Source organism: Dama dama, chromosome 9 (genome assembly GCF_033118175.1).
Source record: "Dama dama isolate Ldn47 chromosome 9, ASM3311817v1, whole genome shotgun sequence".
NCBI classification, from domain to species: Eukaryota; Metazoa; Chordata; class Mammalia; order Artiodactyla; family Cervidae; genus Dama; species Dama dama.
In genome coordinates this window covers 27,864,859-27,880,665 of record NC_083689.1, presented here as the reverse complement: position 1 = coordinate 27,880,665, position 15,807 = coordinate 27,864,859, and the positions used below count along the sequence as shown (strand labels likewise).

At 36.5% G+C, this 15,807-nt stretch overlaps 1 protein-coding gene across 1 annotated transcript in view; it reads left to right on the top strand.

The window, feature by feature from the left end:
* The window catches only part of ADAMTS19 (ADAM metallopeptidase with thrombospondin type 1 motif 19), a 250,761-nt gene that overhangs the window by 75,490 nt on the left and 159,464 nt on the right, over positions 1-15,807 (top strand). Inside the window, exon 7 of the mRNA XM_061150851.1 lies at positions 8,152-8,195. Coding sequence (XP_061006834.1) covers positions 8,152-8,195 — 44 coding nt within the window. The remainder of the gene's footprint in view (positions 1-8,151; positions 8,196-15,807) is intronic.

The following is a 15,807-nucleotide window of genomic DNA, read 5'->3' as shown; positions in this document are numbered from 1 at the left end:
AATAATTTTTGAATGAATCATTTATAGGTATATCCCAAGGCACTATAAAATTCTACAATGAGACTTATTCTCAGATGAATCTTCACTCTTGGAAATTAAAGGCTACATTTCATTTTTTTCAATATAAATCAGAACTTAAGCAGGATTTATTGGCCTTCCCAGTTGCCAAAGTCTAACAGTATCATTTCCATAAACTCACATAATGAAACTCTGTGATGCAGACTTCAGGCACACAGAGCCAACATGAGCCAAAAATGAGAGAATTCAAATCCACTTGATCACAGGTCTAGGCAGCAAACAAATCTCTGCCCCCCTTACCCCTCACAATCTTTGAATATTATGAAATTGGGATTACATTATTTTGATCCTCTGAAAAGCAGTGTACAGTTGAAGAATTGAAGATTAAGAATTACAGTCTGATCTGAAGTTTTTAAAATGCTATTGATGATTTGTCTTTCAATGGTACTAAAAGGTATTTCCAGTGTTTTAGGATACAAGGCCTTGAATTTTTGGGGAAAAAAAATGTGCTCTATTCATTTGTTTGCTAAGTGAACAGAAATTGGCTGTGTGATGGACTCTAAGTGCCCTTGACAATAAGCAGTGCATTTCTCATAGTTTTATCATGTTGTTTAGTTACAGATGAAGTCCCTTGTTTCACATTATGTAAATCAAAGTCATCTTGCAGCCTTATGCATTATGATATGATGTATTGTACATTTAGAAAAAGCACATAAAATATCTTTCCCCCTACATCTGAATATACTTTACGCTCCATGATTCTTGGCCCTAAGGTAAAGATTTGATTTCATGTGGTTCTTTAATTTTCTGAATTGCCATATTATTCAGTATCATCTGTTTTGGGTGTTTCTCTCTCCGTTTGTTTTCTGGCAAAGGCAGTTGCAAATAGGACTATCTCTTATTTATTACAATTCCCCAGGCTTCTTCCTCACCGATCCGAGGCCCTTTTCACATTACAGAGGTAATTTTATATCATTTTCTTCTTTGCTTTCAGTGCAGAAGCCTTTTCGAAATTTATCTTTTTATTTCTCTTACCAGGTGCTTGGCATGTGAGAAGCACATAATGAATCCTATTGTATAGGTTGTGCACTGCACAACAGTAGAGGGAGTCATTTACATTGTTGTGTATGTAAATGAACCATTAGAAGTAAGCAGTGCATGACCTGTACAACTAGGCATGGTGTCCTTGTGATAAATTTGATTTCTAGATCATCTGTGTCTGCTGTTTTACTTATTACAAGAATGTTAGCAGACCTTCTTCTTTCCTCTTCATCTATAATTATATTCAGTCTCTGGAGATGTTGTACCACCAGGAGGTATATTTTTCTATATCATTTGGTGTTGGTTTTGAGTCACAGAATCCAGTGTGGACCAAGTTGAACAGAAGAGGAGGTTCTTTTGGATTCTTTTTGATAAGTGGAGAAGACTCTGTGTAGTATTCATAATTAAAGGAAGAACAAAAGAACCAAACATCAAGAAAAATGGTGAAGAGGAAAACTCTTGAAGTCTCTGCCTGAGTTTGAATGATCCAGGACCATTCACGTTCTCTTACTATACTGTCTACTTTAGATGCTCTGAAAAAGAGGTTTTGAGTTGGAGTGAGGAGGTGTCATGTGTGTAAATTCTGTTATTTAAAGTCAGTGACCACTGTTTACAATAGCCCGGGACATGGAAGCAACCTAGATGTCCATCAGCAGACAAATGGGTAAGAAAGCTGTGGTACATATACACAATGGAATATTACTCAGCTATTAAAAAAGAATGCATTTGAATCAGTTCTAATGAGGTGGATGAAAGTGGAGCCTATTATACAGAGTGAAGTAAGTCAGAAAGAAAAACACCAATACAGTATATTAATGCATATATATGGAATTTAGAAAGATGGTAACGATGACCCTGTATGCGAGTCAGCAAAAGTGACACAGATGTAAAGAATGGTCTTTTGGATTCCGTGGGAGAAGGTGAGGGTGGGATGATTTGAGAATATAGCATTGAAACATGTATATTACCATATGTGAAATAGATCATCAGTCCAGGTTCGATACATGAGACAGGGTGCTCAGGGCTGGTGCACTGGGATGACCCTGAGGGATGGGATGGGGAGGGAGATGGGAGGGGTATTCAGGATGGCGAACACATGTCAGCCATGGCTGACAATCAGCCATGGCTATTCATGTCAATGTATGGCAAAAACCACTACAATATTGTAAAGTAATTAACTTCCAATTAAATAAATAAAAAAAAAAGATCTATGAACCAGAATATAAATAAATAAATAAAGTCAGTGACCAGAAAATATGACATATTTGAAGGTAGCTTCCTGGTGGAAAGGTGCTGGGGGTTGGGAATAGTTAAGATTAGGTACTTCAGTGGCTGTCAAAGAATGAAAGTTTTTTTTTTTTTTTTTAAACCCTTTGGTTATAACTAACAGCAGTCTTGTTTTGCCCAGATTCTTAAGGTTTTCAGTTTTATACCTTGAATATTAAAGGCAATGACATCCATTAGTTTAACTTGAAAGTTTAGGATAGGATAGCTTGAGTGGTTACATTTATGGGATAAAATTTGAGTGCATCTTCCCTCATTTTTCTAGAGTTGTTCTAATTTTGGCATGTATTTTCAGAAAGATAATTTTTTTACTAAAATGGCATAAATTTTAAGACCCATCTGTGCTGATGGGCAATCTGATTATTTGTTTCAATTAAATTTCTCTCTCTTTTTTTTTTTTTTTGGCTATTTCCTTTCATTCAGTTGGGACAGAACATTTTTAAGGCATATGCAGATGGTATTAATAGGATTATACATCTGTAGTATATAAAGGAAAAGATTTTGTGTAGAGTGAAGATTAAAGTATCAGGTGGTAAAGGCCAATTTTTAATTACCCATGGTGAATTAACTAGTTTATCAACAGGTTTATCAGAATAAAAACAATACCATTTGAGAAAAATATTAAAGTTTTTACAAATTAATGAAACATGTACTGTTTCTCTTGTTTAGAAATATACAATAAGCTATAGACAGCATAATGTAACACTGCTACTGCTGCTAAGTCGCTTCAATCATGTCCGACTCTGTGCAACCCCATGGACAGCAGCCTACCAGGCTCCTCCATCCACAGGATTCTCCAGGCAAGAATACTGGAGTGGGTTGCCATTTCCTTCTTCATGTAACACTACATTGCATATATTCCATTTTAGGGAATTTCTCACTTCCTTGCAGTCAGATGAGAGGTCTCTGCAGTAGGCTTTCTCTAGAGAAAAGATATCTGTGACTTGCATTATGAAAGCAGAGGCAGGAGAAAGCCTGGTCACTAAAGCAAACCAAATCCAAATATTGACAGCTGGAGTTAAGTAAGGAAAGGAAGGGAGAAAAGGCAATGTACGATGGGGCTTGAGTCTCCATCTTCCTTGTTGTTGTTTTTGTCCAGTTGCTAATCATGTCCAACTCTTTGCGACCCCATGGACTTCAGCACGACAGGCTTCCCTGTCCTTTACTATCTCCTGGAGCTTGCTCAAACTCATGTCTATTAAGTCAGTGATGCCATCCAACCATCTCATCTTCTGTCACCCACTTCTCATCCTGCCCTCAGTCTTCCCTAGAATCAGGGTCTTTTCCAGTGAGTCAGCTCCTTGCATCAGATGGCCAAAGTATTGGAACTTCAGCTTTAGCATCATTCCTTCCATTGAATATTCAGGGTTGATTTCCTTCAGGATTGACTGGTTTGATCTCCTTGCTGTCCACGGCACTCTTAAGAATCGTCTCTAGAACCACAATTTGAAAGCATCAGTTCCTCAGCACTCAGCCTTCTTTATTGTCCATACATTGCTACTAGAAAACCCATAGCTTTGACTAAACAGACCTTTGTCCTAGTGAAATACTGGGGAAGTGTTCTTAGCAAAGAGACCCACGGGAATAATAACTCTTCAACTAATTATGAAGTAATTACTGTGATACAGTCTTGTACTTGTTATTATTTTGTTATAATTGCAGAATAGTTAATGTATTTCTAATTAATGGGAATGATTTAAATGAATCATGTTTATAGTAAATCTGTATTGTCCCTTGTGTTTAAATTTAAGATTATTTTATCATCTTTATCAAGCCTTTACCTTTCTTGCCTTTACTCTAGTAATCAAGAGTTGACTTTATATCTGTTTCATAGAAATTGTCTTTGTCAGACATTTGCCTCAAGGAATAATAAAAAATTATAGTAATTAAGCTTTGATATTAAATTACTTCATTCTCTAATTCAGTCATAGTCATGTCTAGTTACACATTTTTTTTCTATCTCCTACCTTATGAGAGGAAAATGACAATATTGCACTAATCACTAATTTTTTAAATAATTTATAACTAATGTAATCCCTATTTGTAGAAAGATATCTTTGAGAAAGTAATTTATCAATGAGGTCAATGTGAACATCATACTGAGGTAGTTCAGTCTTTTAAAGAGTTTGGTAAAAGTAACTGCATCATATAAAATATAATATTAGAATAAAGTCTATGTATAGTAAGATCTAATGTTAACAATAAATGTTTCAGTATGCTTAATTATTGTATGGTAGGTCACAGATTGTGTCCTCTTCCTTTAACTTTGTGATAATCTGTCTGAGTAAAAAATCAGAAAATGTTCCCATCATCAATATGTAGGAATGTAGAAACAGCATAATAAAAATCCTTTTACATGCACAGGTGAGCCCAAAACAAGAGGACTCTGGCAAAAAAAAAAAAAAAAATGCAGTAAGCTTCTGAAGTAATGTGATAGCTGTCCTGGTAGGAGTTTGCTGGACTTAAAAATCGGGATTCTTGGGTTGAACTCCCATATGAAAAAAAAAACTTTGTGCCTTTGTGAAGTGGGAACTGAAATGATTATAGACAGCCAGGCCCCTTGGATACTTAGACCCTTAATAAAATTTTGGTCTGGTAAAAGTTTTGCAACAAGCACAGGTTGTCAACAGGAAGGAAGCTTGCTTTCTGTTTTAGCCATGAACCCATGTTAGGAGAAAATGGCTCCTGTGGGTATTCATTACCATGACTACAATCCAACATTGAAACACTTAGTGAAAGCATATGCAAAACTACTGTGAAGGGGCCCTCTTTTAACTTTCACCTCACAAGGCGTCCACAAATAAAGTTCAACTAAATGAGTTCAGAGTAGGATTCCAAAACACAACATGACAACATATCCCATGGTTAGAGCCAAGGAGCACGATAAAGAATATTTTGAAATACTGACAGAAGTTATTAAAAAGCATGTTCACATGATTGAAAACACAAAAATTCAAAAGTGTGAGAAAAAAGCTGTTTTGAAAGAAAAGATAATTTGAAAATTGAGGAAAATAAAGCATAAAAATGTACTTAAAAATCTTAATTTCTGATTTGAAGAGCAGAGTAGATGCAGTTGAAGAGAGTACTAGTGGATTGGATGATAGATCTGAAGGATTATCCCAGAAGGCTGTACAGAGTGATTAAGAGATGGAAGTACAAAAGAGTGAGAGTTACTGACATCAAAATGAGAAGAATGAATATACACTTCAAGAAGTTCTAGGAAAAAAGCAGAGAGAATGTGAGAGGAATTAGATAAATAAATAATGGTTATAATGTATATTTGTGAATCTTCAAATTGACATACCAAGTACCAAAGAAGATAAATAAAAACAAACTCAGTACATAGACACATCTTAGTGGAACTGCAGAACTATTAATATTAAGACAAAAAGAAATCTTAAAATTAACCAGAAACAATGTTATATGTCGATTCTCAGTAAAAATTAATCAAAACCAAATGAAAGAAGAGCAAGTTGATTCAGTTCAGGTGCTCAGTCGTGTCTGACTCTTTGCGACCCCATGGACTGTAGCATGCCAGGCCTCCCTGTCCATCACCAGCTCCTGGAGTTTACTCAAGACTCATGTCCATTGAGTCGGTGAGGCCATCCAACCATCTCATCCTCTGTTGTCCCCTTCTCTCCCGCCTTCAATCTTTCCCAGCATCAGGGTCTTTACAAATGAGTCAGTTCTTCACATCAGGTAGCCAAAGTATTGGAGTTTCAGCTTCAACATCAGTCCTTCCAGTGAATATTCAGGACTGATTTTGTTTAGGTTGGACTCCTTGCAGTCCAAGGGACTCTCAAGAGTCTTCTCCAACACTACAGTTCAAAAGCATCAATTCTTTGGTGCTCAGCTTTCTTTATAGTCCAACTCTCACATCCATACATGCCTACTGGAAGAACCAGAGCCTTGACTAGATGGACCTTTGTTGGCAAAATAATGTCTTTGCTTTTTAATATGCTGTCTAGGTTGGTCATAGCTTTTCTTCCAAGGAACAAGTGTCTTTTAATTTCATGGCTGTAGTCACCATCTGCAGTGATTTTGAAGCCCCCCAAAATAAAGTCAGCCACTGTTTCCACTGTTTGCCCATCTATTTGCCATGAAGTGATGGGACCAGATGCCATCATCTTCATTTTCTGAATGTTGAGCTTTAAGGCAACTTTTTCACTCTCCTCTTTCACTTTCATCAAGAGGCTCTTTAGTTCTTCTTCACTTTCTGCTATAAGGGTGGTATCATCTGCATATCTGAGGTTATTGATATTTCTCCCGGCAATATGATTCCAGCTTGTGCTTCATCCAGCCCAGCATTTCTCATGATGTACTCTGCATATAAGTTAAATAAGCATGGGGACAATATACAGCCTTGACATACTCCTTTTCCTATTTGGAACCAGTCAGTTGTTCCATGTCTAGTTCTAATTTGCTTCCTGACCTGCATATAGATTTCTCATGGAAGCAGGTCAGGTGATATGGTATTCCCATCTCTTTCAGAATTTTCCATAGTTTGCTGTGATCCACAAAGTCTTTGGCATAGTCAATAAAGCAGAAATAGATTTTTTCTGGAACTCTCTTGCTTTTTGGATGATCCAACAAATGTTGGCAATTTGATCTCTGGTTCCTCTGCCTTTTCTAAAACCAGCTTGAACATCTGGAAGTTCACAGTTCCTGTATTGTGGAAGCCTAGCTGGGAGAATTTTGAACATTACTTTCCTAGTGTCTGAGATGAGTGCAATTGTGCAGTAGTGAGCATTCTTTGGCATTGCCTTTCTTTGGGATTGGAATGAAAACTGCAAGTTGATTACAGACTTCTTTTTTTTTTTTATAAATGCTAGAATAAAATGAAATATCTTCAGTGTATTGAGGGCTAATAAAGTCAGCCTACAGTTCTACAGTCACTGTACTCTTCCATTGTGAATAAATGCAGGCTAATGAGAATTAGCCTTGTAGCTTCCCTTGTAGCTCAGTTGGTAAAAGGATCTGCCTGCAGTGCAGGAGACCCGGGTTCGATCCCTGGGTTGGGAAGATCCCCTGGAGAAGAAAATGGCAACCCACTCCAGTATCCTTGCCTGTAAAATCTCAGGGACAGAGGAACCTGGTGGGCTGCAGTCCATGGGGTCGCAAAGAGTTGGACACGACTGAGCAACTAACACACACACAATGAGAATTAAGGAAACAGTCTGAGACCGTTTAGTTTGTATTCATAGGTCTTCACTGAAGGAGATACTGAAGGATATACTTAAAGAATAATAGTCTCTCTAGAAGGTAATGATACAAGATATTATTGAGAAAAGAAATTGCCAAATATATAGGTAAATCTAAATGAGCACTAATGGTTTAGAAAAAACTGTCTAACTTGAGATTTCAAAAATTGGGATGGAGTTAAAGGCATACCTTGGAGATATAGATTTGGTTCCAGACCAACAAAGCAAGCCACAAGAGTATTTTGATATCCCAGTGCACATAGAAGTTATGTTTATAGTATTGTATAGTCTATTAAATGTGCAATAGTATTATGTTTAAGGGCTTCCCTTGTGATTCAACTGGTAAAAAAATCTGCCCGCAGTGCAGGTGATATGGGTTCGATCCCTGGGATAGGACACAATGTTTCAGGATTATATCAGGTGAAAGGTATAGTAATTTAAATATTCTCACATTTTCTTAGAATCAAAAATTAGTTAATCCTATTTTCAGTTTTATTAAATTCTTGGAGATAAAGAGTGTCATTCAGTTATTCATTGTAAGTGTTGAAAATAAGCCGTATACTTTGTTGTTTGTGGAACAAACAATATTTTCTGTTTTTCTTTCTAGGAAAGATTTCTGTGTACACAAAGATGAACCATGTGATACTGTTGGTAAGTGTATGTAAAAATTTTTATACTTTGGAGGAGATCTTGGGAGCCTAAACACAGCATTTGTTTAAATGTAGAAAATTATTTGAAAGTGCTCGTTATAGTGAAATATTTTTAGAATGTCAGTGATGTATATTTTCAACCTATATGTTTAATTATTTGTCACCAATTCAATTATTAGTGAAACAACTTGAAGATATAAGTGTACTATATAGCGGATAAAAGTTTAAATGATGCTTTAAAAATATCATGAGTTATTCTTTGTGTTTTTTTCTCAGAAATATATACGTGGATTCAATTAAATTACGTTATTATTCATAAACTGAGGCAAGTATGTTAATGTTAGTAGAGTTGACTAATGGATTTATTTTTGAGTTACATACATTTGAAGCTTTTTGCAGACTGCGTGAAAGAAAGTCCATCTTATTTGCCCAAGTAATGAGGATTTTCTGTACATAAAGTAGCAAATTTTCTATATTTTGTCTTGGATATCTAAAATCCCTAAGACATAACTGTATAGCTAATAGAATCTATAAACCACAGTTTTTAATTTTCAGAGAATGGTCACATTTATGCTAGTATAAATGCATGTATATAAATTACTTATCTAAACAGATAGATGAAATTGTAGATAGGTAAAATTTTATAATTGTATGTATGTATAGTTTTAAGTCATGTATCTAGACAGAGAGCTGAAACTATAGATAGATAAAATTATAGAACTATATATATATGTTTAGTTTTAAGACACTGTGTATAGTTTTAATAAGGTATTGCTATTGGGTTATTGTTAAGGTACATTTAAGAGTTTGATCTAGTTTTGATATATCATGTGGGGTTCATTGTTTAGTGCAATAAGTATTTTAATTTAGCCATCACTGAAGTATCATTTATTTCTTATGAGGCAAACAATTAAAAAATGGGAAAAGAGAATAAGTTTTTTTTTTTAAGTATCAGTGGTACTTAAAAATATAATTTTAACTAACTAGTTCTGTTAAGTTCTTACCAGTCTCCTCAGATGATTAAATCTGAGATAATAAGTGAAAAATAGTTATAATAGTACAAAGTGGAGGATGGTGGAATCAAAGGAATATTTGATTCAGAAAGGACTGTAAAACAAGCTGGACACCGAAGGAAAAGCTGAATAGATCTAGGGATGATCTTCCTAATGTTAACTGACTAACTTGCTTCCTGCTGTTTTCTTGTCTTCTTGGCTGAATTTTCAGAAATTAAATCTTGATATATAGTTTTAATCAACCTAACCATAGAAGCATTTGATTACTAAGAAAGCTTGTCTCAAAATAATTACCTTTTCCTCTACTTAAATAGCTATGTTGCCCCCAAAACCTTCTTGTAATATAGGCTGATCAACTTTTTGCCTTAGAGCTGAGAAAAATCAGCAACTCAGGCAATATATCCCATAATTACGGACTCTAACCACGTCTTTAAAGCACGTACATGTGGACTAAGAAAGCAGTTACTTATATGAGGAGAACCAATTTCTTTTTTACTATGACTATGTTTTATATCTTGCTAAATCTGCTAATTGAAAATAGCATGCATATTTATTCTGGGCTGAAGCACATTTGGATAATGAGGAAACTTGGTATACTTGGAATTATTAGTGTAATTAGAATATGTATGGTTCATCAGCAAAGTGATGTAACCAGTTCCCAGCTCTGTTCACTTGTCCATTAAGAGCTTGATAAAAATTGGTTTTCAATATAACATAGAACGTGAAAAATCTGATGCCCTTTCTGATATCCCCCTCTGTTTCTGAGTACTTATATTTTCATGGTCTCCTCTGGCATTGCTAAATCCTAGTTTTCCCCTCTGTATCTTTTGGCATTTCTTTTTCTCATCCCAAATATGAAACGGAGGTCTTTGTTCATGTTTAATCTTGAGCAGAGTGAAAATATGAGATTTTTTTCCCAGGGGATGTTAAATGAGAAAACTTTTAACAACTAAATCAGAAGAGTAGTCTCTTCATCCCAATCCCTGTCCCCACACAAAATGTCTTTTCACACAAACCATGCTTCTGCCTAGAGACCTACACTGGTAAGATTTATAAAGACGTTAGTGTGAAGTAGGTGTGGTGGTTGCCACCCTCTCACTCATCCATCCACCGCTGTGCAGCGACGCTGCCAGGTAGGAAAGGATACACTTCTGTGGGTGGGTCATGGTTCATACAGGCTGATCAGAGGGGCCATTTCTGGGCCTCAGGCCTAAGCCAGTCAGCATGTGGCCTTGCCATGGTTGGGACATGTGAACTCTCACCTATATCTCCCTCGTGAATCTGAAGAAAGGAACATTTTTCATGCCTGAAACTTGGTCATATGTGTCCCACTGCATGTAAACAAGAAAGGATGCAACCCTGGTCAGTATAGTCACAAAGGAAATTACTCTTCAGATAAATATGAATTCATTCACTGCACAGTAGAGAGATGAAGGGTGTCTCTATCCTCAGTGACACTGTTGAATCATGGCATTCTCCTTGCCTTGGACCTAGTCTAGCCTTTGAGCTTCTGAATGTGTAAGCCAATAAATATCCTTACTGTGCTCAGATGCTCAGTCATATCTGACTTTTTGAGACCCTATGGACTGTAGCCCACCAGATTCCCCTGTCCATGGGATTTCACCGGCAAGAATACTGAAGGGGTTGCTATTTCCTTCTCCAGGGCATCTTCCCAACCCAGAGATCGAACCCGCGTCTCTCATATGTCCTGCATTGGCAGGCAGATTCTTAACCACCAGTGCCACCTGGGAAACCCCAGATATCCCTTTCTATTTAAACCAATGTAAAGCTTTTCATATCTGGAAATTGCAGCCTAAGGCATAGATCTTCCATGACATTTATATACTCTTTTATAAGAGAAGAAGAATATGGGGCAGTATTAATAATTCCCACTCTTGTTAAGCGAGTACTGATAAATTGCTCTGTGATTTGTCACGCAAATTTAATAAGCATGTGTAGCCTACTGGTCATCTTAACAGCTCTCAATCTCTAGCATAACAAAACAGAAGAGATTTAGGGCTTAAATCGATTAAATATCTATTAATACACATTTGTAAATCTCTTCATGCACTATTATATATTTTTTTTTTTGGTCAGATGCTTTCTTAAGTTTATATATGCCTTCTTCTTTTATCTATTTCTGATGTGAAGTCAGTTCATTTCACATTGGATACTGTAATGAAAATACTGAAAGAAAAGGAGAAAGGAAAGAAGTAGATTTAGTTATTTATTGGTTTGAATAATATGGGCCTGAGTGATTACCATGGAAATTTTCCCTCTTCTCTTAAGTATACTGAGAAGGGAAGGACAGTAGTTAAAAACTTTGAATTCAGGTTATTAATTTTAATTGTACATGGAGAGAAATGCCTATATTTAAAAAGCAATGTGATGCTGATACTGCTCATTGTAACTTGAGAAACACTTCCATGGATATTTTCTCATTTATTTTCTGAAACTCTCTAGTTTTTTTTTTAATCATTATTACTTTACAGATGAAGAAAACTCTGAAACAGAACAGAGCATGGATGTTGAAGTCAGACATCTAGATTCAAATCAATCTCTGCTGCTTTTTGCAAACATGAATGTGGGCACATTATTTAACAATTGAAGGTTTGAATTCCTCACTTTTAAATTAGATTTCACAAAGACTGTATTACTGATTTCACAAAGACAGCTAGATTTTAATTAGCACTCAGTAGGTACTAGATCTATCACATCATTTTATTCCCTGTGGAGCGGTTACACTTTTGTCCAGCATCAGTGTTAGTAAATGCCACACAGTTGAATTCTCTATCTGATTTTTCTATAATGAAAGACAGCTTTCCTTTGTAGCTTGGTGCATCTGTGTTGTTATTGCTTAGTCACTCAGTCATGTCCAACTCTTTGCGACCCCCTGGGCTATAGCATGCCAGGCTTCCTTGTCTTTGGTGATCTCCTGGAGCTTACTCAAACTCGTGTACATTGAGTCAGTGATGCCATTCAGTCATTTGTCCTCTGTCATCCCCTTCTTCTCCTGCCCTTAATCTTTCCCAGCATCAGGGTCTTTCCAATGAGTTGGGCTCTTTGCATCAGGTGGCCCAAGTATTGGGGCTTCAGCTTCAGCATCAGTCCTTGCAATGAATATTAAGGATTGATTTCCTGTAGGAATGCCTGCTTTGATCTCCTTACAAGGGACTCTCTCCAAGGGACTCTCAAGAGTCTTCTCCAACACCACAGATCAAAAGCATCAGTTCTTTGGTGCTCAGCTTTCTTTATGGACCAACTCTTAACATCCGTACATGACTAACGGAAAAACCATGGCTTTGACTAGATGGACCTTTGTTGGCAAAGTGATGTCTCTGCTTTTTAATACACTGTCTAGGATGGTCATAGGTTTTCTTCCAAGGAGCAAGAATATTTTAATATAATGGCTGGGTTACCATCTGCAGTGATTTTGGAGCCCAAGAAAATAAAGTCTGTCACTGTTTCCATTGTTTCCGCATGTAGTTGCCATCAAGTGATAGGACTAGATGCCATGATCTTAGTTTTTTGAATGTTGAGTTTTAAGCCAGCTTTCTCACTCTGTTCTTACACCTTTATCAAGAGGCTCTTTAGTTCCTCTTTGTTTTCTGCCATAAGGATGGTATCATCTGCATGCCTGAGTTATTGATATTTCTCCCAGCAATCTTGATTCCAGCTTGTGCTTCATCCAGCCCAGCATTTTGTAACATGTACTCTGTATCTACATTAAATAAACAGGGTGACAGTATACAGCCTTGATGTATTGCTTTCCCAGTTTAGAACAAGTCCATTGTTCCATGTCCAGTTCTAATTGTTGCTTCTTAACCTACTTACAGGTTTCTCAGGAGGCAGGTAGGGTGGTCTGGTATTCCCATATCTTGAAGTTAGTTTTCCACAGTTTGTTGTGATGTCCACAGTCAAAGGCCTCAGCATAGTCAATGAAGCAGAAGTAGATGCTTTTTTGGAATTCTCTTGCTTTTTATGATCCAGCGGATGTTGGCAATTTGATCTCTGGTTCTTCTGCCTTTTCTAAATCCAACTTGAACATCTGAAATTCTTGGTTCATGTACTGTTGAAATCTAGCTTGGAAGATTTTGAGCATGACCATGCTAGCATGTGGAATGAGTACAGTTATGCAGTAGTTTGAACATTCTTTGGCATTGCCCTTCTTTGGGATTGGAATGAAAACTAACCTTTTCCAGTCCTGTGGCCACTGCTGAGTTTTCCAAATTTTCTGGCATATTGAGTGTAGCATTTTCACAGCCTCATCTTTTAGCATTTGAAATAGTTCAGCTGGAATTCCATCACCTCCACTGCTGCTGCTGCTGCTAAGTTGCTTCAGTCGTCTCTGACTCTGTGCGACCCCATAGATGGCAGCCCAGTAGGCTCCCCCATCCCTGGGATTCTCCAGGCAAGAACACTGCAGTGGGTTGCCATTTCCTTCTCCAATGCATGAACTAGCTTTGTTCATAGTGATGCTTCCTAAGGCCCACTTGACTTCACACTCTAGGATGTCTGGCTCTAGGTGAGTGATCACACCATTGTGGTTTTCTGAGTCATTAAGATCTTTTTAGTTCTACTGTATCTTCTTGACCACTCTTCTTAAGGTCTTCTGCTTCTATTAGGTCCATACCATTTCTGTTCTTTATTGTGTCTGTCTTTGCATGAAATGTTCCCTTGGTACTCTAATTTTCTTGAAGAGCTCTCCAGTCTTTTCCATTCTATTTTCCTCTATTTCTTTAAATTGTTCACTTAGGAAGGCTTTCTTATGTCTCCTTGCTATTCTTTGGAATTCTGCATTCAGATGGGTATATCTTTCCTTTTTCTCCTTTGCCTTTCACTTTTCTTCCTTTAAGACCTCCTCAGACAACCATTATGCCTTTTTGCATTTCTTTTTCTTGGGGATAGTTTGATCACTGCGAGCTATACATTGTTACAAACCTCTGTCCATAGTTTTTCAGGCACTCTATCAGATCTAATCCTTTGGATCTATTTGTACCTCCACTGTATAGTCATAAGGGATTTGATTTAGGTCATACCTGAATGGCCTAGTGGTTTTCCCTACTTTCTTCAGTTTAAGTATGAATTTTGCAATAAATGCATTTGTGTACCCAGGGACAATATAACTAGAAATCTGAAGATGAGAAAAATACCTTTGAATGAAGTTCTAGAATAAAATTGTATACATTAATATGTAGAAAGAAGTGGCAAATATAATATTGGAAAGTACTTTTACTTTCAGCATATAAAATTTAAAATAATAGGATGTTTTGTTTATTTACTGGTGTAAAAGATACGCATACTTTAAGGAGCCAGACTGTATCAGTGTTATGGAATATTATAAATAAATATTTCAGTTGAGAAGTTCTACTTATTTATTAAGTTTATGTTTGAAAAGCTGTTTAGAGGGTAAAAAGTAAAAGTTGTTTTACCGCCTCCTCAACCACATTCTTTCTTGTTGTTTTAATTAGGCAGGTTAGTTGGTAAGTAGATAGATACCTGGAGGAAAAAAAAAATGCTGTTAAATATTTTAACCAACAGAATGTCAATTCTTAAATGTACATGTGTTCAGTTTTAACATTCCTAAAACTGAGATTAGTTTTGAAGTCAGTGCCCTATTAGAATTGTGTCATAGTTGAAGTCAGGGTTTTTAGTTCTGAGGTTTGGATGAACTATGATGCTATTCTTAAATTTAAAGAGAAATAAAGTATAATTCTGGATGCAAGTCCCAGCTATTACTAGTGAAGTTGCCTTACTTTCTGGGCAGGCAGAATAAGGGTCCCTGAAGATTTTCATGTTTTAATGGACCTGGGACCTGGGAATATGTTGTTACATAGTAAAGGGAAATGAAGCTTGCAGATGCCACTGAGGCTCCCAGTCAACTTATTTTAAAAGAAGGAGATTATCCTAGGCTGTCTGGTATGCCCAGTGTAATCACAACAGTCTTTAAAAGTTGAACAGGGAGGCGTAAAAGCTCAGAGTTGGAGAGAGATTATTCCAGAAGAAAGGCACAGAGAGAGATGTCTGTAAGAAGGATTCAGCTCATTATTACTGGTTTTGAGGATAGAGGCAGAGATTCTCTTGTGAAGAATTATCTAGAACCTGGAAAAAGCAAGAAAACAGAGTCTCCCATAGAGCCTTCAGAAGGTAGCACAGACAGCCTTGTGATACATTGGTTTTAGCCAGTGAGATCCAGATCAACCTTCTAATGTAGCGAATTGTAAGATAATGAGTTTGGGTATGTTAAGCAATCAAATTTGTGATATTTTGATATTACAACCATAAAAAAGGAATGTACTTTCTAATAATTAATTATTCCCTCCCATAACTTATAAAAAAGGAATAAGGAAGCATGGTATCCTTAAGTCTTTGGACTGTGGGATCAAAAATTCTGTCTCTATAATTAGTTTTAAAAACTGGTGAAAGGTTTGGGATTAGATAAAAAACTAAAATTTGGATCATGATACATAAGTATATATAAAGAGCAACAAACTGTGTCTGTACTAACAAGCATGATTAATTATAGTTAATCATTTCTAGCTAAGCAACTAGACAGAAACACCTTATATCATTCACTAACAATCTACCAAAAATAATCAG